The 22,779-nt window shown below is 39.0% G+C and overlaps 3 protein-coding genes across 3 annotated transcripts; all 3 read right to left on the reverse strand.

The window, feature by feature from the left end:
• Positions 1-430: 430 nt before the first annotated feature.
• Positions 431-2,174, reverse strand: LOC135466001 (mitrocomin-like). Its single transcript, XM_064743386.1, has 2 exons — positions 2,154-2,174; positions 431-973 (listed from the first exon to the last, which is right to left on the reverse strand). The coding sequence occupies exons 1-2, from the start codon at positions 2,172-2,174 to the stop codon at positions 431-433; spliced, it is 564 nt and encodes a 187-aa protein (XP_064599456.1).
• A 655-nt stretch (positions 2,175-2,829) lies between these two features.
• LOC135466002 (uncharacterized) lies at positions 2,830-3,303 on the reverse strand. Its single transcript, XM_064743387.1, has one exon. The coding sequence runs from the start codon at positions 3,301-3,303 to the stop codon at positions 2,830-2,832; it is 474 nt and encodes a 157-aa protein (XP_064599457.1).
• A 16,876-nt stretch (positions 3,304-20,179) lies between these two features.
• On the reverse strand, positions 20,180-21,475 carry LOC135466003 (somatostatin receptor type 4-like). Its single transcript, XM_064743388.1, has one exon. It carries the CDS (start codon positions 21,473-21,475, stop codon positions 20,180-20,182), a length of 1,296 nt encoding a protein of 431 aa, XP_064599458.1.
• Positions 21,476-22,779: the final 1,304 nt, after the last annotated feature.

Genomic DNA, 22,779 nt, shown 5'->3' on the forward strand with positions numbered 1-22,779 from the left:
ATTAGTTACGATACAGATGGATAAAACACATGGCCCCCCTATCAGTTACGATATGGATGGATACAACACATGACCTATTAGTTACGACACAGATGGATACAACACTTGACCTTTTAGTTACGATACAGATGGATTAAACACATGGCCCCCCTATCAGTTACGATATGGATGGATACAACACATGGCCTAGTAGTTACAATATAGATAGATAAAACACATGGCCAATTTGTTACGACATGTTTGGATACGACACATGCCCTACGAGAGAAGTTATAGTCAAGAATATTTCTCTTATACGTGGTATGCGGTATCCGACCTTGTTATTAAAATCACTCCTCCATTAGTGTAACATCTATTAACTGACTTAGACGCAAAAGATGTTATTGTCAAAATTCATGCCGTATTTGCGAAAGTATCCAGCTGAAATACCTCAGTTGATGGCGTATAGGAATGAATAGTCGTCTGAAGGATCTTCTCCGAGATGGAACTGTACAATCGCATGTTTCATCTCTTCTCGACTGATCCGTCCATCTCCGTCCGTGTCCAAGCGATTAAATGTAGACTGGATGACGCTCTCGTCCGTTAACCCTCTGTTTTTATTGTACTCGCGCCATTGTTTTAAGCTGATAGTACCATCGTGATCGCTGTCAAGGCTGTCGAAGTAAATTCTGGCAGATGACGGGATTGCAGTTTCCGCAAACCAGGCTGTCTTGTTTACCTCTTGATGTGCAGTGAGCCACTGATCCTTGGTAAGGGAAGCGGTGTCCCGCGGAAGGTTGATCGCGTCACAAAGTCTGCCCCAACCTTCATTATACATTGCTGTCAGCTGTTCTCCCAGTTCCTTCTTTCCGCTGCTGATCAGTTTCTTAGGGAAATACATAAATTCTTCCATATCTAGAATCCCGTCTTTGTTAACATCCATGTACTTGAACGTTATCTCAAATTTTTTTTTCTTGTAGGATGCGATGGTGGCCTGCAAAAATATTCAACAAATGAAGCTTATATTGCTATTTGAAGCCTGTGTAAAATGTTCTATTCCCGCAGTTAACGGTTGAAAGTTTTCTGGTACATTGCCTTCTGAAAGCCGCACTGCTACGCAGGAAAGACGAGGTATCAGATAAAAGATAACACATCTGCAAAGGATATTTCAAGGCTTCCCTTTATAATAAAAAGACAGTAAACGACTACAACTGGGACCTTAGTAACAGCCACTGTATGTACATATACCTATAGTGATATGTATGTCCATGGATCGCCTGAAGATCCAGGCGTCAGTTTGCTTGGGTAATACTTTTACCCAAACTTCGTTCAAGGGAAATGTACAGTTGTCACTAAAACTCATGGCGGGCATCGATTTAAAGAAGCTATAGCGGAAGTGTTTAAAAATGAATCGATCAGAATCATTTTAGCATTTTTAAAAGGACAGGTGGGATCCTATATTGAATGAAAGGCAAAAATTTGAGCTGTACTTGTAAACAAGCTTCATTTGAGTAAGCCAATATGGACCTTTTTTTACCAACAAATCACAGGTATATCTTCTTTAACTTCTGGCTTCAAAAATGTCAACGGCTGTACTATGTGCGACGATATCAGGTTTTAAAAATCCAGTGACTTAGTACCATTCAGTGTTTAAAAAAGAATAGGAAGAAATCGAGTAATGTGTGAGGTAAGAGGGTTATTTTACCGAGTTGGGGGTGGTGGTGGTGAATGGAGGGGGTGGTGGTGGGCTGAGACGAGTGTCGGGTTCTGTGTGATAGCCACCTTGCCTGCTGTTCTAAAACGTAGCCTGCATGTTTCACTTGTGAGCTGTTGGATACAATTTGGCTTTTTTCTAACCTACTGCCGACCAAACCATCGTGCTGGGAAGTGTTCTTCGAAGGGAGTGAAGAAAAAAAGCAGCATGGAATATGCCGGTTTTTACTATTTTTTTGCAGTAAAATAGACTCTGACACTTTGGTCTTAGTGATTTTTGTTTAACACGATAACACCGAACCGGGTGTCCTACCTCGTCAAATCCCTTGACTGCTGCGCAAACAAGGTTCAGCACAAACACCGTTACCGTTAAGAATGTATGCATGCATACAGGCTTTAAAGTTAGCTCTGACTGAAGTAAATATATGGCCTCAACGTTTCTGCTCTGTAGTCTTTCTTACCTGATCGTGTGTTGTGCTCATCCTTGACTGCTTTTGTCTGTGTAAGAGAGGAAAGAAATGGAAACGGATTATAACCACTGTGGTGTTCTGGATGTCCCCTTCGACGGTGAGTGATGTTATGACTGTGCTCTGTACGGTCGCATTTGTTGATGTATGTAATATCACGCTCAGTCATGACCCCATACTGCCGAAGCTTACCTCTCCTAACCTGAAAGCATGAAATTAACACCGAACAGCCCCATAGGATTTTAGACGTGGAATTTCACCAGAAAGGGGCGATCATTTGTAACAGATATTGTGTTAAAGATCGTACAACACATTCTCTGCTAGTTACGATATAAATGGATACAAGGCATGGCCTATTATTTACGACATAGATGGATAAAACACATAGCCAATGTTTTACGATATGGATAAATAAAACACATGCCCTACTAGAGAAGTTACAGTCAAGAATAGTTTACTGATATCTGGTTTGATGTGACCGAGACGTAGCGTTTATAATACAATTATAATCATAATTGCCTTATTGCGTTGTTGATAACTGTAGATATCTATGGCATTTTTTATTAAAATCACTCCTCCATTAGTGCCACATATATTAACTGACACAGGCGCAAGAGATATTATTGTTGAAATGTATGCCGTCTTCGTGAAAGTGTCCAACTGAAATACCTCAGTGGATAGCGTATAGGAATGAATAGTCGTCTGAAGGATCTTCTCCGAAATGGAACTGTACAATCGCATGTTTCATCTCTTCTCGACTGATCCGTCCATCTCCGTCCGTGTCCAAGCGATGAAATGTGGACTGGATGACGCTCTCGTCCGCCAACCCTCTGTTTTTATTGTACTCGCGCCATTGTTTTAAGCTGATAGTACTATCGTGATCGCTGTCAAGGCTATCGAAGTAAAGCCTGGCAACCGACGGGATTGCAGTTTCCGCAAACCAGGTTTTCTTGTTTACCTCTTGATGTACAGTGAGCCACTGATCATCCACAGTGAGGTTGATGACGTCACAAAGTCTGCCCCAAACATTATTATAGACCACTGTCCGATCTTCTCCTAGTTCCTTCTTCCCGTTGCTGATGAGTTTCTTAGGGTAATGCATAACCTCTTCAATATCTAGAATCCCGTCTTTGTTAACATCCATATAGTTGAACAATATTTCAAGTTTCTTTTTCTTGTACGATGCAATGCTAGTCTGCAAAAATATGCAACAAATGAAGTGTATATTTTGATCTGAAGCCTGTGTAAAATAGACTATTCCTGTAGGTAGCGGTTGAAACTTTTCACCCCGGGGTCGAATCACCATTTAACTTTCTCAGCACAGGGATAGCGATTTTGTATACTTTGAGTACAAATTGCATCAAAGCGGATAAACAACGTATGCAGCATGTGATTCTGAATTGAGTGTTGCAGCCAAGAGAGTTATAGGGTGAATTCTGATTGAAAGTCTGGGAGGTCGGTGTGAAGGGCAATTTTCTCGGCCTATCTTTCAACAGAATAGACGCCTCAATCCGCATGAAGATCCAGGCGTCAATTAGCTCAGATAATTCTTTTACCCAACTTCGGGCAAGGGAAATGTACTAATGTCAATAAAACTGATGCCGGGCGTTGATCAAAAAAGTCATGGCAGAAATATATGAAAATTAAATCGATCAGAATCATTATAACACTTTTATTTACGACAGGTGGGGGCCCGATATTACATGTTAGGAAAAAATCTGAGCTGTACTTGTAAGTTCAGAAAAGTATATATATATACTTTGGATTGGTGTTTTACGCCGTATATATATACTGTGTCTGTAAGTTTACTCCACTGTTTGTTGAAGACAGTTTGATTAGTCTCGCCATGCAAGAAATTAAGCTGTTTAATATATATCCAGTTGACCACAATCACTGATTTTATTTAATCTACGTGTACTCTACCTGGATGGCTCAAAGCATTCAGTCTAGGAAAATACATGCATGCCAAAGTCGGAATCATACAAAGACAACAAGTCAACAGTTTTGGGAATTGGCTTATTGATTCGGAACTTCGGAATGTTTGTTTCTACGCATAGATTCAGATAAAATGACGCTCGTTTGCATTTACACTAAAAAATTTAATCTGTTAATAACAAACAGAAAATCTGTTGTCTGAGTGTTGTTAGATTGTATTCTGTTATTGCATCAGATTGTGCTGTTAAATATAACTCACATATTTCATCAATTCAAGAGTTCACTCACTCATCACCTGAGTTGTCGTCGGTGAATATATATATATATATATATATATATATATATATATATATATATATATATATATATATATATATATATATATATATACAGTGTAGTGTAGTTTTTCACGTGACAGTGCTTCAGTGGTGTTACTGAAAAATCTAGGTTTACATTTTCAATTCCTGAAAAAAAAAAAAACCCCTGAACACTTAATCACGACATTCTGCCAAGTAATCTGTGTTTGGATTCTTAGCATAGAGAGTAGAGAAATCTCAAGTGGATACATTAAGCTACACCAACGTGTTGCTTGGGAATACGGCCTGATATGAAGACATTGCGGAAATTTGGTTTGAATTAATACCTGTACTTCAGCTGTATGCTCATAGTTGCTTTACCGTTGTTCGACCAGCAGATCACCAAGACCGACGTCACTGCAGATACGACGAGAAGAATAACACAATGCCCGACTGGTTGAGCTGAGAGAAAAATACTTGCCTTAGATGATGTTGTTGTCAGCTGCTGAATCATTAGAACTCTTTCAAAATTGAAGACAAAAAAAGTTATCGACTGGTACATTTTCATCGAGCGTTGATATCTGCAGGTTTACAGGTATAATATCGGCTGACATGTGCCTTCTTGAATCCGCAGATATACAGAAAAATTCTCCAATGCTGATTGGCGAATATGGTAGCTTAACCAAGGCGGATTGACCATCACTGGCCTAGAATTTTCTCTGAATTAGGATAAGAATATATGGTACAATGTGTGTGCTAAAATGTCAAATTCTTCGGGTTAAACGCTTTGAGTTGTTGAGGACCCGCATGGTGTTTACAAGAGAATGACAGGAACAATACTTAATCCACACTTTTGGATAGCGATCTCTTCAATAAGGTAGATTAATGTAGTTGTGCATTTCTTTGAACCTATGATAAAGTGGGTATTATCCAGTTTAGTGTGAGATTTCGTTTTAAATTGATGTTCACTGTGAGGAGTTGGTATTGGATGCGGACGTCATGGTTGGGTAGACATGTTAGAGTAGCGCAGAACATTTGGAGCGTGACGACCGCATCATGTAAAACAGACATAACATACATGTTCCATTAGATAGATAGATAGATAGAGCTTTATTTCAGACTGAATTGTCCATATAAAAAAAAGATAAACACACACAAAGAAAAAAAAAACAAAAAAAAAAACTAATGACTAAGACTAATGTATGTTCTTTTTTTGTTTTCGTTCTTTAGGTGTTATCCCTATTAAAAGAAGAAAACACCACAGAAGACACCTGGAACAGCCTGGCTTTCTCCTTGCACTGTTATCCAGTAAACTAGACGTATCTCAGTGTAAGAGAATGTATGTTTATGAGTATTTTATTAAGAGAGGCTCTATGTTTGTTAAATAGCCCCCCCCCTCCTCCCCCCCCCCCCCCCCCATCCTGAGTGCATTCATCGGCAGTGTATATTGTTTTAGGTCCTCTACAAGAATTTGACACTTAAAATTCTTGCGAATGGAGACTGTAGTAATAGGAGTATTGTCCGCTGGAATAATTTTCTTCAAAGGTCATTAAGTATCTACTGCACAGTGGCATCGGCATCCTTCAGAACCTGTTTGGGCATAAGCAGAGCCTTAATCAATACACATGACGGATGATTGCTAAAAGAAGATTCTTTTTCTCAAGCTCGAGCCAGTCTTTAAGTACTGAAGGATGTACTGAAGTGGCGACAGGAATTTTTTTCAAACTGTACTCTGTTCTCTATTTTTGGGACACATAACAAAGAGACTACATAGGTCACTCATCTAAAGGCCTTATCAGTATTCAGGGTCACAAATATCATCTGCACAACTTCGCAAAACTAAAGCAACTCATGGTGCGAATATGCAGGAGAATAATTTTACAACAAATATTTTATTTTGAAGTTCCACAAAATAAACCATCTGCCGAAATGTAATCTTTGATGAGAGTTTTCGGTTATAAGCTGAAATTTGGCAAACATCTTCAAGATGGGTATACAAGTTTAATATAATCACCCAGTTATCATGTAGAATACAGGTCCCAAATTCCCATACAAGAAACAAACCAAAGCGAGAATTAACAGCATTAACAGGCTGATCAGAAGTAAGAAGAGGCATGTTATTAATTGTCGATGCCCTATCTTCGAATCTTCGAATACCTAGATTCAAGGCGTAAAATCAACAAGGCATTGTTGCTATACTACATGGTGTAAATACACATACCATTATTAATAAAACACGTCTTCAAAAGCGAACAGGGGGCATCCGTGGCTCAGCTGGTTAGCGCGCTAGCGCAGCGTAATGGCAACATGAGCATATCATCAATGCGGCCGCTGTGAGTTCAAGTACAGCTCATGCTGGCTTTCTCTCCGACCGTACCTGGGAAAGTCTGGCATCAACCTGCGGATGGTCGTGGGTTGCCCCCGGGCTCTAAATGGTTTCCGCCCACCATAAAGCTGGCCGCCGTCGTATAAGTGAAATATTCTTGAGTTCGGCGTAAAACACCAGTCAAATAAATAAATCAAAACAATGTAGTCTTGCAACGATGGCCACTCAACCGAGCCAGTGATGTTGTAAAATTCCGGGTCAAATCTTTTTAGCCCAGCGGAATAATTCTTTACTGAAACCTTGGCACTTTGCTTACATCTCAAAAGTGAATGTAACGTGGAAGGGCTGGTCGAACGTTAAATTCTCCCCTCATGAATTTTTTCATGACAAGGTTGTCTGCAAAAGCTGTGTTGTTTGGTAAGAAAATAACTGCTTCGGTAAGATAGTGCACTTCTGGCTGTGTTAAGAGCACTGTACCCTACACAACCGTCATGCTAAAAATGTCAGCAATAAACAGATGTTCTAATGACTAAACAAATAAAATCGAGATGATATTATTATATACGCAAGTTTGTAGCTACCTGTTTCAAATAAAGCGTTTTCATATATGAACAGTAAAAATTGGAAATATGAATATTTGTATTAACATCTAAATTACTATACCCGAATAGTAAAAGTGTCGCAGTTAGATCTTATAAATAATTTATATTCTTGACCACGGCGTAAAACACAAATCAAATAAATAACCATCTAGGTAGGTCATTAATGTACGTTTGAAATAACAGAGGATCGACGACTGAATCCTGTGGCACGCGGGCATCTCAGATTGTTCTCCACTGATAACAACACGTTGGTTCGTGTCGGACAAGTAATCTTCGAACAAATCAAGAGGATTACCAGTTATTTCAAAGATCTGTAATTTTGACAAGCAAGAGGTAACATCCAGGATGGTCTTCTTTTTAACCTCAACCTTTGCCTTTTCACACAAAAGCATTCTTGATGGAAACAGCTTTGATTCTAGTGGCGTTCTTACACAACCCTTAATCAGTTACCTTTTGTCATCAAAACAGTTCTACTGTGCCATGTGAATGGTGAAAAATGTTAGGCAACCTTTGTTGAAATTGACTTACTGATCACCTCTCTCACCTTTTCCCGGAGTCACATCTTTAGTTTAGAAACTTCTCCAGTTCACAAAACATTCAGATTCTCAATTTTCTCTTTCATTTGCCTACTCTAAATTACTTTTTATGACAATTTTTTACAGACGTCCATGTTATACCGAATGGGATCAAAAATAGTAGCCTAACATTTTTTGACTGGTCACATGATACAGTTGGACTTTTCCTACCTTCAACGATAAAAGAGTTCGCGAACTCAAAACTTCCCTATTGTCACTCTCTGAATTGTTACATTCACGAACCTGGAAGTCGGTCTTGTCACCTGCGGTGTCCTCAAAGTGTCAAAGCTGTACGCCACAAAAAGGGGCCCTATGATAAAGTAATACTGAATTCACCCCACATGATCATGCGAAAATAATCACGAATAACCAGGTAACATGAACTCCGATTTGTTTGTAGCGTACAGCTTTGGCATTTTGAGGAGAATACACTTAAAAAGGCCAAGTTCCGGGTTATTAAATGGAAGAGCAAAGGTCTGCATTCCTTAAATCAAAGCTGAGAGCTGAGAAGATGATTCATTTATTTGTTTAATTGGTGTTTTACGCCGTACTCAAGAATACTTATCCGACGGCGGCCAGCATTATGGTTGGAGGAAACCGGACAGAGGCACAACCATACGCAGATTGCTGGCAGACCTTCCCATGTACGGCTGGGGAGGAAGCCAGCATGAGCTGGACTTGAAGCCACAGCGACCGTGTTGGTGGGCGGCTTCTGGGTCTATGTGCCGCGTTGGCATGCTACCCACTTACGGAGGCCTCAGGAAGAAATAAACAGATCTCAGATCTATGTCTAGTGTTATTCTTTTTTCTAGCATTTGACTGATTAAATCTAGACTAAAATTTAGTTTATATTTTCCTTCCGCAGATATGTTTTATTAGTGTTTGATAAATTGTTTATCTGATCACAGATATTAAACATTGGCCTGTTGCTCACTTTTTGCCTTCTGCGTACGTTATACCCTGCACTGTAATTCAGTTGAGCGTTCTAGAGGCTTCGGTGTTTATGAGTTTAGTGTCATTGTACATGAAGTATACACTCTGGAAATATGTATTGGTGTTGTAAACATGTTTACGATCAAACCATCCAGAATTTTCTTTTACGTTAGTCTATAAATGTGAGCGACGGGGTTGTGAAGCTCGCCGTCATTTATTCAAGTCCAGTTGAGAGCAGTTATTTACTCTGGTGCATTTGAGAGCAGACATATTTACTGTAATTCACTTTGAAGGATTTTACCGGATTTGGAGATATCGGCTTTCGCGCCATTTGACATTCGTCATTTGTATTTCATTATTTGTACGTTGCACTTTTTGATCTTGTGTTTCGCCACTGGCCATTTTTTGAGACATTATTTTGGAGCTTGCATCGCTCATGGTCTCTTTGTGCGATTACATAGTTTCACCCCAGTTTAGCCTGAAAGTGACTTTGAGTATATTTCCTAGGAAACACACATGGCCTGCGTGGCATCACGGCAGCTACTGTCAACCCGTCCGTCCTGAGAAGTTAACCTTCCCAGGCAGTTGAGGACAAACCCTTCAGCGTGGTGTGCCCACTACAGCTTATCACTTGTCACTGTCATCCGTCGATTGAGGAATTCCCCCTAACTGTGGATTCTATATTTACGTGGACTGACTCGCCTTTGAAAGCCGGAATATTCCATGCGGATTTGGACGCTGTCATCAGTAAAAGACTATATATGCTTGTAATTATTTGTATTATTTTGTATATTCTTATCAGTTGTATTATTTGTGTTTCTTTGTTTGATCTTGTGTAGGGTCTATTGCTGATCTGAGAGTTAAACAAACCAGTTGCTTCTCATCTTTTCTCTCCGATAGCGGTACTTCTTGATAGTTATAATGACTAGCTGGTTAAAATGTATACGAATGACCAAGGCTTTTTCATGCTTTTTTAACCTTGGTAATTCCTTTGGTTTGCTCTATTACTGTATATTATACAGCCAGGATCTAGGTCAAGTTAGTCCCATGCAATTTGATCCTTGGGTAAAATAAAATGTGATCATTGGGTGAAATGAATAAACTTATTTCTATGTGACCTTTACGATGATGGATTAACGGATATAGGGGTGAGACAGGGGTAAGTTGAGCCAAGGGGTCAGATGAGCCACGCCCTCAACGTAAAACAAAAGAACTTTATATATGGTCAAAGACTTGTGCTGACGTTTTTGACCTAGTTACATAGTAGCATCTGTCAACATCACGGAAAATAAGGAACAAAATCAACTTTTTGCGACCAAAAGTGAATAATGTTGATCCACACAGCCAACATATTTTTTTTTATTTTTCATCTTATACAAAACTAGTCAAATTAACTTTAGTACATAATGTCCTATGCATGCATTGATAAATGCCACTTAAATGAGCATAGTTTGTATTTGACAAAATGGAGCATTGTGTACTTCCGATAACATTTTGTAAAAAGTGACTCATCTTAACCCGGTCTAACCCTAACGTATGTATTTGTATTGTATTGTAACAGTACGACCTCAGTACGGTAGTACCGTAGGTGGGTAGTACGGTAGGTAGGTAGGTAGTACGGTACGTAGTCCAGTAGGTAGTACGATAGGTAGGTAATACGATAGTACGGTAGGTAGTACGGTAGTGCGTTAGGTACTTCGGTAGAACGGTATGTATGTATGTATGTATGTATGTATGTATGCTCGGGGTTTTACGTCGTACGTAACAGTTGTAGTCACATGAAGACAAAGAGCCATTAGGTGTGTGTACATATACTGTCTTCATGTGCCATGGCAAATCCATGCCACCAAAGTGCTGCCGCGACTGAAGCATCACCTCACCCAGTCACATTATGCTGACACCTGGCCATCGAGTGCTGTTTCCTTGTTCTAACCTCTCAGTGTTGAGCTCCAAGACAGGAAGCAACAAGTACCATTTTAAAAGTTTTTACTATGACCCGAGCCTGATTTGATGCCAGGTCTGCCGACTTCGGATCCCAGTGCGGTGATGATGAAAACTTTATTAAGTTTATCTGACAGCCTGTTAATATCTCCAACTCTCATATTCATGCCTTGTTTCACGACATATGTGACTTACTACCTATGTTTGAATGTGAACTGCTGCATAAAGACATTTACCTATGATATCATGATGCTGAGGTGCGTACTGATATCACAGTTCATAAACAGTTAGATTCCTAGCAATGTGGTAGATCTTCATCAACTGACCAACAGCGGAGAGTTAATCTCGTCCACGGGTTAGAACCAGTTTAGAGGAAGCACACCACCTGACCAGAATTTTCTCCCCTATTGCCTGTGACTCTTACCTGATGGCGAGTCTGAGTTTCTTACCTCCTTGTATTTTTCCCGTCCCCGATAGATCGGTTCGTAGAGCGTCTGCTTCGGGAGCCGTGGATCTAGGGTCAATCATGTGTCGGGTCACACCTAAAACTTTAAAAGAGGAAGTTGTAACTTCCTCGCTTAGCGTTCATCATTAAGGGAATAGTGCAACAACTGGTTGACCCGTATAGATTTCATCGCTCATGCAGGGTGTCTCACTTGCCTTCGGTAAGTCGTCTCCGTGAAGCAACACTAGACAAGCTAGCGGTGGAATCTGTCCTGCAACAAGGAGACACATTACATGTATATGCACCTTAAGGACACCTTCGTCGTCATATTACGGAAAAATTGTTAAGTACGACGTTAAACCCCAAACACCCACGGTGTACGGTGAAATACACCAATCAAACGCATATATATATATATACATATATATATATATATATATATATATATATATATATATATATATATATATATAAGCTAAGTCTTGAACAGGGGATATAGCTAGCCGCATGTAGCGTGATCCCTTTCAAAGAATACTGATTGCTAGTGGGCAGTGAGAGCTGTGGTAGTTCTTGAGTGTTGGTGTGCGACTGTGGAACGCCAGTGTTCTGATGACATACATATATATAGGGAGGAGTAGGTTTCTGTGAGTGAGAGAGTGCTGGATGTTAACGTCATACTTAACAATTTTTCAGTCAAATGACGACGGAGTACTTAGAGTGCATGTGATCTGCCTCCTTGTTGCAGGACGGATTTCCACCACTCTTTTATCTAGTGCTGCTTCCCTGAGATGACTACCGAATGAAAGTAAGCAGCCCCGCCCGAGCCATTATACTGATACGGGTTAACCAGTCGTTGCAGTATCACCTTCATGCTGAACGCCAAGCGAGGAAGTTACAACTTCCTCTTTTAAGGTCTTAGGTGTGACTCTACCCAGGATTGACCCTAGATCTATCAACTGTGCTGTCGGGACCGTTACATTTCCGTGCATGTTGACTCTTATATACATGCAGTCAATATTAAAATAATACACATTTGCTCACCTTCGTTTATATAGAGTCGCCATAGACCACTTAGATTATTGCACAATACTCTGTAAGTGGAATTCAAGGTATTTTTATCAAATAACTTCACCAAACTTTGTGTTTTGATATTTTTTTTTCTTATTATAGATCTATTATTTATATAGTCTCATCTTACTGAGAAAATATGCGATGATAAATATCAGCGTAAGTGCTTGTTAAAACTATTTTTTTTGTACATATGTGGAAACATGTGCATAAGTTAAACCTTGCGCCCTTATCCCACGGTATGACGTTTTCAAGTAATATGTAACTGGGCAGCGTTAAGCTTAGGACACGTGGGGCTTTGATCTCACTTTCCCTTTTCTGGCGTTTTGAACGGATTTGTATTTTCAGCTATTAATATCATTGATGCAAAGAATGGCACATGGGAAAGGGCTTGCTACACTAGCAGGTCGTGTCTCAGTTTGCTCAGGCAGTCTGACAACCAAACCTGAAACAAGGCATGATTCTTTAAACACAATTTTCGTTTAAGAGGGTACCTTAGCAGGGAAGTAAAGTTATTCTGGTTGTGTGTTTAACGCACTGAAGCCAGCAGTATGCTTTAGAAATTCGTAACATGACACTGGATTAATGGCCATTACTAACTTGACAAAGTACCGGTACTTTAAGAATTCTGGTTTAAAGGCATATGTGTGATTCAACGGCTATAAAACCAGCTAAGTTTAGTATCTTGTTTTTGTGACCAAAAATCGAAACTATATATTTGCAGTCCGTTTGATTATTCAATTGTCTTGAGGTAATAGCAAATTTTTGCTTTAGGGTTAACCAGGATGTCTTTTTCCCTGTTGTGAAACCGGAACTCACATGTAAGCCTGCGCCGACTTCTCGATCTTTGTGGTCTACAGTCTTCTAGTGCAGGCGGCTCTTCTTTTTAGACTTGGTAAAGGGGGTGGGAGAGAGACATGGTGGTTTAAATGGTGGCAGGAAGACAGTTACCACATTTCAAACGCTCAGTCTAAATCACATTTCAAACTCGAGTAACTATTTAGTTCTAATACAAATGTATCTATATCTCAGTCGAGCATTACATATGTATCTCAGTAGAGATTTAATTGTGTATCTCGATCAAGCTTTACTTGTACATCTCAATCGAGCTTTACTTATGTATCTCAGTTGAAATTTAATTGTGTATCTCAGTCTATCTTTACTTGTGCATCTCAGTAGAGCTTTACCCCTGTATCAGTAAATACACTTAAAAGGTCACAGTAAACACAAGGTGAGGTTCATCAATGAAGTTCACCTCCCAGCGGTGTCTAATAGCATTAACTTACTACTCAGATATAATATAACGAAACCTGAGATATGATTAGTTTTGTTACATGTTAACATAAATACGCATTGGACCAGTTCGGAGAACTGTTTGATGCAGAACGAGCAAATAGTGCGTAATCAAGGGGCAAAACTCTTCGAGACATGTGTTGGTTACAGGCGTTTCGTGTATGGAGAATCTTAAGGCTGCTTATTATTCAATTTTTTCCCTTCATAATATAGTATATCCTATTATGATATGTTCCAAATGAGGAATTGCCAGTTTCAAATTTGAAAATGTCTTTCGATTTGTTAAATGTGAGACTTCAGTGTAGTATAGAAAACGTCGTTTTGACTTACAGTTGACAGGTTAAACTCTCTTATTCCACTTGTAATGATGACAAGCAGCCCTGTGTATCACTTATATGTGCTGGTTGACATTAAATTTAGTGGTAAATTGCTACGGAATCTGGATCCAGGATTGAACCTGATGGTCGTTTGTGTCTTTCGAGCTTTGCCCGGTTTCCTCCCGCCATGCTGGCCACCGTCGTATAAGTGAAATATTCTTGAGTACGGCGTAAATCACCAATAAAATAAATACATAAATAAATCTAGGATTCCTTTAAAAGATTCTTGACCATTAACAGATAGGACAGAAATGCCGAGTTGCGGAGGTGAGCCCATCTGAGTGCCTTTTAGTTATCAATTCAATGCTAAAGAATTATAAGCAATTGGCCTGTGTACATGGCAGAGGTGTGATGATCTGAACATAAAGGAATAAAGGATTTAACATCAAAAGTATTTGTGAAATTGCCTGTAATAAAACGGTCCAAAACTATGAACTGTTTCGTTCCTCCCTTTAGTACGTCACCCACTAGTACAGAAACACTACAGCGTCACAGAAGAAAACGATGTGTTCTAAATACTACAATTTGACCCGTTTTATAGCTCGTCCTGATCACACATTGGTTAATCTTCATGAAACAGGTCGTCTTGGTCCATGCGTGATAGAGAATGTGAGATGCATTCTGAGCGCCAATTTTCTGGCATTGCTAAGGTAACTGCTTTTTCTTGTCATCTGATATACTTAGGTCTCGATGTGCTGCAAATCCATCAAGCCAACTGGAGCTGTCTCTTTTTGGATGTCGTGATTAAGACATCTGTCTTCGGGAAAAGAGGATTTTTTTTACATGACACCAGTTTAATTCTGGGGTAATTTTTAAATTGATCTGCATTCATAAATTAAGACTCACGACAAGTAAACTATCGATTTTGATGACTTCGTTATTAATATTGATGGATGAATAATCGATATAAATAATTATTTATTTAAATTATAAATACTAGTATCTATTTTTAGCCTGTGTAGCTGTTAGATAATTATTTCTCCTTCCTGACATATCGCAATAAGTTTTCAAGGTTTTCTTACAACTGAGTTACACAAGAAAAACTTTCAATTTTTTACAGATATTAATACCTATAGTACATGTATCACTTACGCGGTAAATAAATTATTTATTGATATCAATAGATCATTTTTCGATATACGTAAAGCTATTATTGATATCGACAATGGATTAATCGATATCGATAATTGATCAGTCGTTTATTAATGTCCACAATTCTTGATTAAATTTTAATTTTACATTTCTCCCTCCGTAATAGTTATCTGCGTCCAGACAGTCCTCTTGACTTACATCCCATGAAAGGGATTCTAGAATCTTTTTAGCGATGTCTGTTTTTCGTTTGATGTAATAGTTTCCTCCGGAAGGCACACACATAAAACTCGTTGCCTTTCCATGTCGAAAGAACTTCCCTGTTGCTTGTTTTCAATAACATGCTTTTTGTCCGGTGGACAAATATCTCCTATATCAAAAGGGTTGGGTAATTTGATAATAAGAATCTCAGCATTGTTCTTGTCATGTTATCGTAGCTCATGCATACAATACACGTTGCTTTGACGTGAGTATTTTAAGAACTTAAATCCAGGAATCCCATAAATCTGCTTTATACGTCCTTGTCCAGATGGAAGTTTGACGGCCCGTGAAATATTGCTTAAAATTTGCTGGCATTCCTATGTTCTTTTTCCTGCAGACGCGTTTAAACGTGTGAAGTGAAAGATGTTATCTTATGCATCAAATGTGGATACAGCGAAGGCTACCTGTATCGTTATCTTCTGCTGTATTGATCCTGAGGTATTTACATTAACTCAGCTGCTGTCTTTTGATAAGACTTCACTTACAAGACATGGAGTATACATGTCCAGATTTTCACAGCTGTACTGTTAGGATTTCTATCATGTTTTGACTTCTGAGAGACTATTGTGTTTCTTTATTAGGCGGCTTATTTGAGGCAAGAGGATTCTGTCTGTGAAGATTTGAGCAAATTAGAATTTCTTTACCTTTTGTCCCCACTATCCTTTAGATCTCCAGAAAACTCATCAAGACGTTTCACAACTCACCAGAATTCCTACGAGGAACACAACCTCATAGGCTATTCGACGGCTATTTCGGACAATCCGGATGAATATGATATTAGATTCAGGTCTTTACGCAACCCTCTTGAGAAGCAACCAAAAATTTGAAATAATGCAAACATTCAAATGCCCAACAATCTATGCGTTTAAAACAAACATTCGTTTGGTAGCCGTCAACCACAATGAACGTTCGAGGTTCAAACGTTTAACAAAAATCTAGTGTGGCAAATTTAACATTTAACATACCCGTACATACACAGAGGATAGTAACATCAAAAGACAGTAGGATTTAAATTATACTCATTATTTCTGGAGCATGCAAACAGCAAACAGAACTCTGAACTTTCACAGATATATTTATATATCTCGGGACTGAAACCATCACTGGACTTGACTGTTTGGTCAATATTGGACTCGTTATAGCAGAGTTTAACTCTGGATTAATAGTATATTTCAATCATTGTTGTTGCTTATTACCCCACCCACTTTCTGTATATATGGGCGTAGTTCCATTATTGATTGACTGAAAATATCAACATAGTATTTGACATTTAATGGTTACTGCTACAATTACAAGATATCTGGTTTCTTGGAAGTGCTATTTTTAACTATGAATGTAGATTGTTACAGTCACTTGCTGTTTAAAAGATAATAACTGATGATGTTTTACACAGTAACATTGGCTGAGTTTTTATTAGGTCGATCCTGAAAATCTACATTTTTTGTTATTTCCCATTCGCAGTTTAAGGCATTTCTTGACATTTAGGACAAGAAGTAACCATAGTTTTATCCTTGGGATCTTTTTGAGACTGGTATAGAGTAGTGAATGGTGATTCACACGTAGTAATAGTCTTGGAAGTCGGTTTAGATTAAGATTTGTGTGGTTATAAGAACGATATCGCTGGAAGAATGTAGCATTACGTTTTTGCTGTTATTCTATATATTCTCCGGTTGTAAACTTTGTTTTGGCAAAGCTTACCGTGACATTTAAGTGTTAGATGTGGTAGATATACTCTAGGAAGCGTTTGATAGCAGTACTTACTCATGATGACATGAGTAATTTAAAGAAAATTGTTCGTAAATTCACACTTGAAAATGAGGTCCTACCGTCCTTGAGGCAGTCTTTTTGCGCGTAAGCAGGTTTCATACACATGGTAATTTTATGTAGATGTCTCATCTTGTAGATGTGAGATAAGCTTTTTAATTAACGTCATGGATAAAAGGAATTATTACGTCTTTTGATGATTTTAATCAGTCTGAATAGTGGTTTTTAAGTCTGACATTACTTGAGAAGTTTTAAACGTTTGTGCGGAAAAACGTATTTTCCACGTCAATGACAGTGATAGTATGTTAGCAGGTTTATGACTGACGTGTAGCTATTTTGCTGGTTAGCCAATCATGTGGCTGGAATCCGCACTTAGGCTCCGCCTACATGGTTGAACATCTATATATGAAAAGCGTCAGAATGAATATTGATGAGAACAGTAAACATCGTACGTATCTGTGCTAAAATTAAATATAATAAATGATCTAGTAAGTCGTCAAATGCCCACCATAAACTGTTGAACAAGATGTGCGAGGCCGTTTCGGTGAATTCATAAAATTGGATGCCATTAGGTGTAGTCCTTGACCGATGCTGAGCAGAACGGTTCTGTCGTCCTTGAAAGCTTCAGTTCCCGAGTACAGGTTTGGAGTTTTAACGTTAGTGTGGATAGAACCTCTGTAGATACTAGGTGGTCGTATCAGGAACTGAGGAGCTTATGGGGTAATAGGTGCGCCATAATGATATAGTGCTGTGTTTTGATGAATTAGAAACACCGCCACATCTCTATCATCAACCTGTGTTACTTGTACACAGGGGAAAGAAAACTATTGTTGTTTATTGTGGAACGGAACATTCTCTCTTGACCATCATCATTTCATATTTATTCCACCACTGGATTTCATATCTTGAATTTAAAAGCCAGATTATTGAAATCAGGAGGAATGGTATCTACTTCGATATCAAAATTATGTCGCACTGCTTCCACAAGTTTGGTGTAAATGTTGACATCATTCCATGGTTTGTACCAATATTCACAAGGCGCTACCAAAGGTGAATGAGTTCAAAAGAACTAGTAATCTCCATAGACTTTCAGAGTAAAAAGGAAACATAGTCGCGCTACAGTTGAGCAGTAGCAATGATTGGAAGAAAGACTCGCACCACTACCACAAAACTTAAAAAATGTATAAAGTCCAAAATTAATGCTTATTCTTACAAAGTGAAGCAGTCAGCAGTTTCTGGAAAGACGATCATGAAAAATTAGTATCTAAATTACGTACCATGCTAGTTATAAGTTGTCAATAATCAAAATGTGTACATAAGATGGCAATCTAATTCAGCTGTCAATGGGCTATTGAATTTTGAATCTTTTGCACTATTGGGCTACCAATATCATAAACACGATTTAAATCTATTCTACCTTTTCATCGTTAAGAAAACTACTGTAGCTCACAAACGATATTTAGTTGTTTTAGTAACTTTTCATTTAGTTTTCACATGGGTGTACTGGTTCCCCCCGGGGTAAAATAAAATCTCATTCAGGTTAAAACTCATCTGATACAAGAAACTGCATTTTCTTTTCCGAGACCAGACACCGAAAATGGCTGGAAAAGTTATTTTAACTACAGCTTTTAACTCTGAGACATATTACTAGGAAAATATATTGTCACAATGTAAAATGCCTACAGCATAGATAGTTGACAAATTATCTCAGTCACAGTTTTATTCTAACTGTTCATGTAAATGCTTCAGTGGTACACGCCCCGTGGCACTATGGATCGAGACTTACTTGATGGACGCTCTGTTTCCATCTTTGAACTCCTTGGAGCCACATCAAGCTGTATGATACGATGGAAGTTTCCTCCGTGATGAATCCAGTTCTCACCCGGTTGACGCCTTTTCACGAAGTGAAATGTTCTCAACCAGGTGGATAGTGAAAGAAATGACTACAAACTTTTAAGAAATTAAAATGTCGTATTTGACCCATTTTAGGGGAGAGAGAAAGAGCAACCTTTCTTAAAATGGTTCGGGTGAATTTGAAATGAAGTTTCCACGTCAAGTTTAAATACTGCTAGCCATTCAAACATTTTATGATTCAAACGATTTTCACCCACTGAGTGAGACCATGCAAGGAACATAGCATATTGGTGAAGGCCAGCCGATGGACCCAACACATCGGATGTTCCATCAGCCATTCTCGTGAACACGTTACTTTTTATTCCATTCCATTCCCGGTGAAAGTAATTGTGACGTCAGATTGAACATTTGTAACCAAGGTGTGGGACATCCGGTTGATCCCGTTGGCGTGGGTGTCTTTCAGCTTGAATATTTCCTGCCCTTGGCTCGCGTGCACCTAACAAAGATCTCGTACTTGTACGAGCGATTGCACTTGTACGATAAATAAGACAAACTTATTTAGCACTTACTGCCTAAAACACCAAACAAATAAATAAATATAGATATTTAACACTTAGCAATGGCCAAAAGCAATAAAAATGTAAAATCCCTTATAATTTATTTCATGAAATTGATCAGTATCTTGATGCTCAAGTAAATATGTAAGCTGTATATAAGTTAGTTACCAGATTGTTTTCGTCTTCTATTGTTGTACATGTAATATCCCCTAAGTTGACTCAGTAACACTATGTGTATATAGGCATTTAAAACTTCTCTTACTGCAGTAAAATCATTCACTATGAATGGGATTAGGTTTTTATTCTCTGGTTATTCACAATTATATTCAGAACCATTTTTTTAACGTTTTTTAAAAATTACTCGGCTTAAAATGAAGGGAAAACACTATAAGTCTTGCTATGTAAGTTCACAAAAGCATTTATTACAGCAGGTTTAAACGTTGCCATATACATATCTATGAGCTCTAAAACATAATTTCATTTCCATATTTATTCGTACACTCTTAGACCCAGGAATGGTATCTTTAGATTCCCGTTCAGAATCAGTATAGAAAACTGAATGGCTATCTATATTTTATCAGAAGTGTGTCGAAATTACGTATATACGTACGTAATATACGTATAGTAAAAATATTTATTTTGGAAAGAAAACTTCGGCGAAAAAAGATATAGCTATCTTTTACACAGCAACTGGCTATGTATAGCTAGATAGGCCCAATCTGTTGGCTGGCATCTGTCAAGTGCGTCTTCACTTTTACTCTATCGCGCGTGTTCTTCCGGAAACAGCAGTTAGAACAAAGCTGAGATCTTATCCCTTCACGCATGGCTGAACTGCAAGCTGCGTACAGAATACAGTTAACCAGTGGGTTGGTAATGTACAAGGCCGGCCCGAATAAAAACACATAATAGACGCCGGCATCTCGGGTAGTGTAGATACTGTTAGCGCCATTTAGAGCAACCCAAATCGACCCTGTCCCTGCAATCGCATTACACAGCAAGAAGGCAATTACGATGGAAACCAGAATCCGAGTGATCTGCTTCTCTCGAGATTTTCCCTCCTCGACGTTGGCATTATTGCTTTCCGCCATTTTCAGCCTGTTCTTCTGCGCCAGCCAGACATGCCAAATGATGGCCGAATTGAGGCCAATCAAAATGATGAACGGTAACGCTTCAGCTAACAGGAGGTAGGACCAGAAAATTATTGCTGAGAGCATTTTGTCATGACCCAAGTCAGTGAAAGTATAAGCGAAATATTTGTCTCCCGACACGGGGTCCACCTTTTCAAACACATGGCGGCGAAAAAATCGGATACCATTGAGAGCAATGGCGAAAATATATGCTCCAATCACGGCCAACTTGGCGCGAAATTTCGTGCAGTATTTCTGAGCCTTTAGAGGCCAACCTACTGCAATGTAGCGCTCTGTTGTGAATGAAATGGTCACCCAGACGGCTGCAGTATGACACAAACTTACCAACGGGAAAAAATAGCTAATCTGAAAGGCCCTAAATGTTTTGTATGCACGACTTGCAACGACTGACTCGAAGGCGGTTAATGTCTTGGGAGAATAGTTTATGACAAAAATCACGTCAGCCACGGCCAGACCAATAAGGTAAACCGACGTGGTGGACTGTAGAACGTCTTTGCGTAGCACTAACAAGACTAAAACATTTCCTATAATCGCTAAAATTGCAACAATAGGAAAATACACTCCTATGATAAAATACTGGATTCTGTCAAATGTTCTTTTCCAGGGCGGAAAAGAGTTTTCATTTCTGGTGAACTCATCTGACACGTTCGTACGGTGTGATGTGTGATTTGTTTGATCCAGCGTTGAATCTGACTCTATGGTTTCTATACTGGAAAAGTTCCCAGAGAGCAGGCATTCGTCCAACAGCTCCGTTTCTTCAGTAATTACAAGATGGTCGACCTCTTCTTCGTGAACAATGCTTAGACACCTGTCTCCTAATGTCGCACTCTCACTTGTCCCTAAAACATCCATTGTGGACAACATCCAGACCAACAGCATAATCTTTTTGTTCAACATGCCTTTTGATAATGTGCTTTATTCTGAAGAAAAAAAAACCACAAAAATAAATTCCCGGAGGGCATTAAAAACAATGCAACAGTTGTTAATGTAATACCAAGTTTATACTGATCGTCTTTGAGTTAATTCTGCAGCAAAAACATACTGTATCCAGCAGGGAAATGGTGAGAGGAAACCGGATATAGCCCCGGGGGAAAAAACCCACAACCATCCTCAGGTTGATGTCAAACCTTTCCACGCGAACGACTGGATAGGAGGCCAGCATGAGTTGATCTTGAACTGACAGCAATCGCATTGGTGTGATTGCGCTGCGCTAACGAGCTAACAACTGCAGAATTTTTGTTCATATATTTTTATTTTTTATTCCCTTCTTTACAATTCATTAACGCTTCTGTGTAATTGTATTGGAAAAGCAAAGGTGGTAGTTTATAAGAGCTGCGGCGTAACAACAGAGAACGATCTGTTTATATACAGCTTGAAATAGAGAGACAAAATTGTGCGATCACGCTCACTGTTTTCTTGTACGACACAAGCAAACTTAAACCGCTGATACCAAGCGTCCTTTATATGGGAGAAGCGTGTGCTTATTTATATTCAACGAAATACTAAAATCTATATACGACGGGCCGTAACACCGTGCGATTCTGCACACAGATTAGTAGAAGTAGATAGTGGAAGTTTCTGACAGCTGGAGGGATTTATTACGTAACCAATGTATGACACACATCTTCGATTTCTCGTCATTTTTCGTATGACATAAAATATTACGCAATGAGACAATATGTGTCAATGAGCCATACTTAGAGTCACGTTTACATATGGTTTTATTGATCAGGCAAAGAAAATACACAACGTACGTATATTGCGCATACTCAGACGGTGTAATCCTATACAAGGAAATGTTATTATCGAGAGTGACAGCTCCCATGGCCTAATTGTTAGAGTGCCCACCTCAAAGTCGGAAGGCTTCATACTTAAAAATGGCACTTGTTGCTCCCTCGCTTGGCACTCTGGACTGAGCGGTTAGAGCAAAGAAGCAGCACTGGCTGCGCCGGTATCAGTATAATGGCTGGGTGTCATCTCTGGTGTCTTCGGCATGATACCTCAGTGCAGCAATTTGGCAACATGGACTCGCCCTGCCACTAGAAGACGCAGTCTGTACACACACCTAATGGCTCCTCGTCGTCATATGACTGAAAAATTGTTATACGACGTCAAATCCTAAACATTCTTTCATTATTATCGCTATTCATCATCTC

The sequence above is a fragment of the Liolophura sinensis genome, chromosome 5 (genome assembly GCF_032854445.1).
Source record: "Liolophura sinensis isolate JHLJ2023 chromosome 5, CUHK_Ljap_v2, whole genome shotgun sequence".
NCBI classification, from domain to species: domain Eukaryota; kingdom Metazoa; phylum Mollusca; class Polyplacophora; order Chitonida; family Chitonidae; genus Liolophura; species Liolophura sinensis.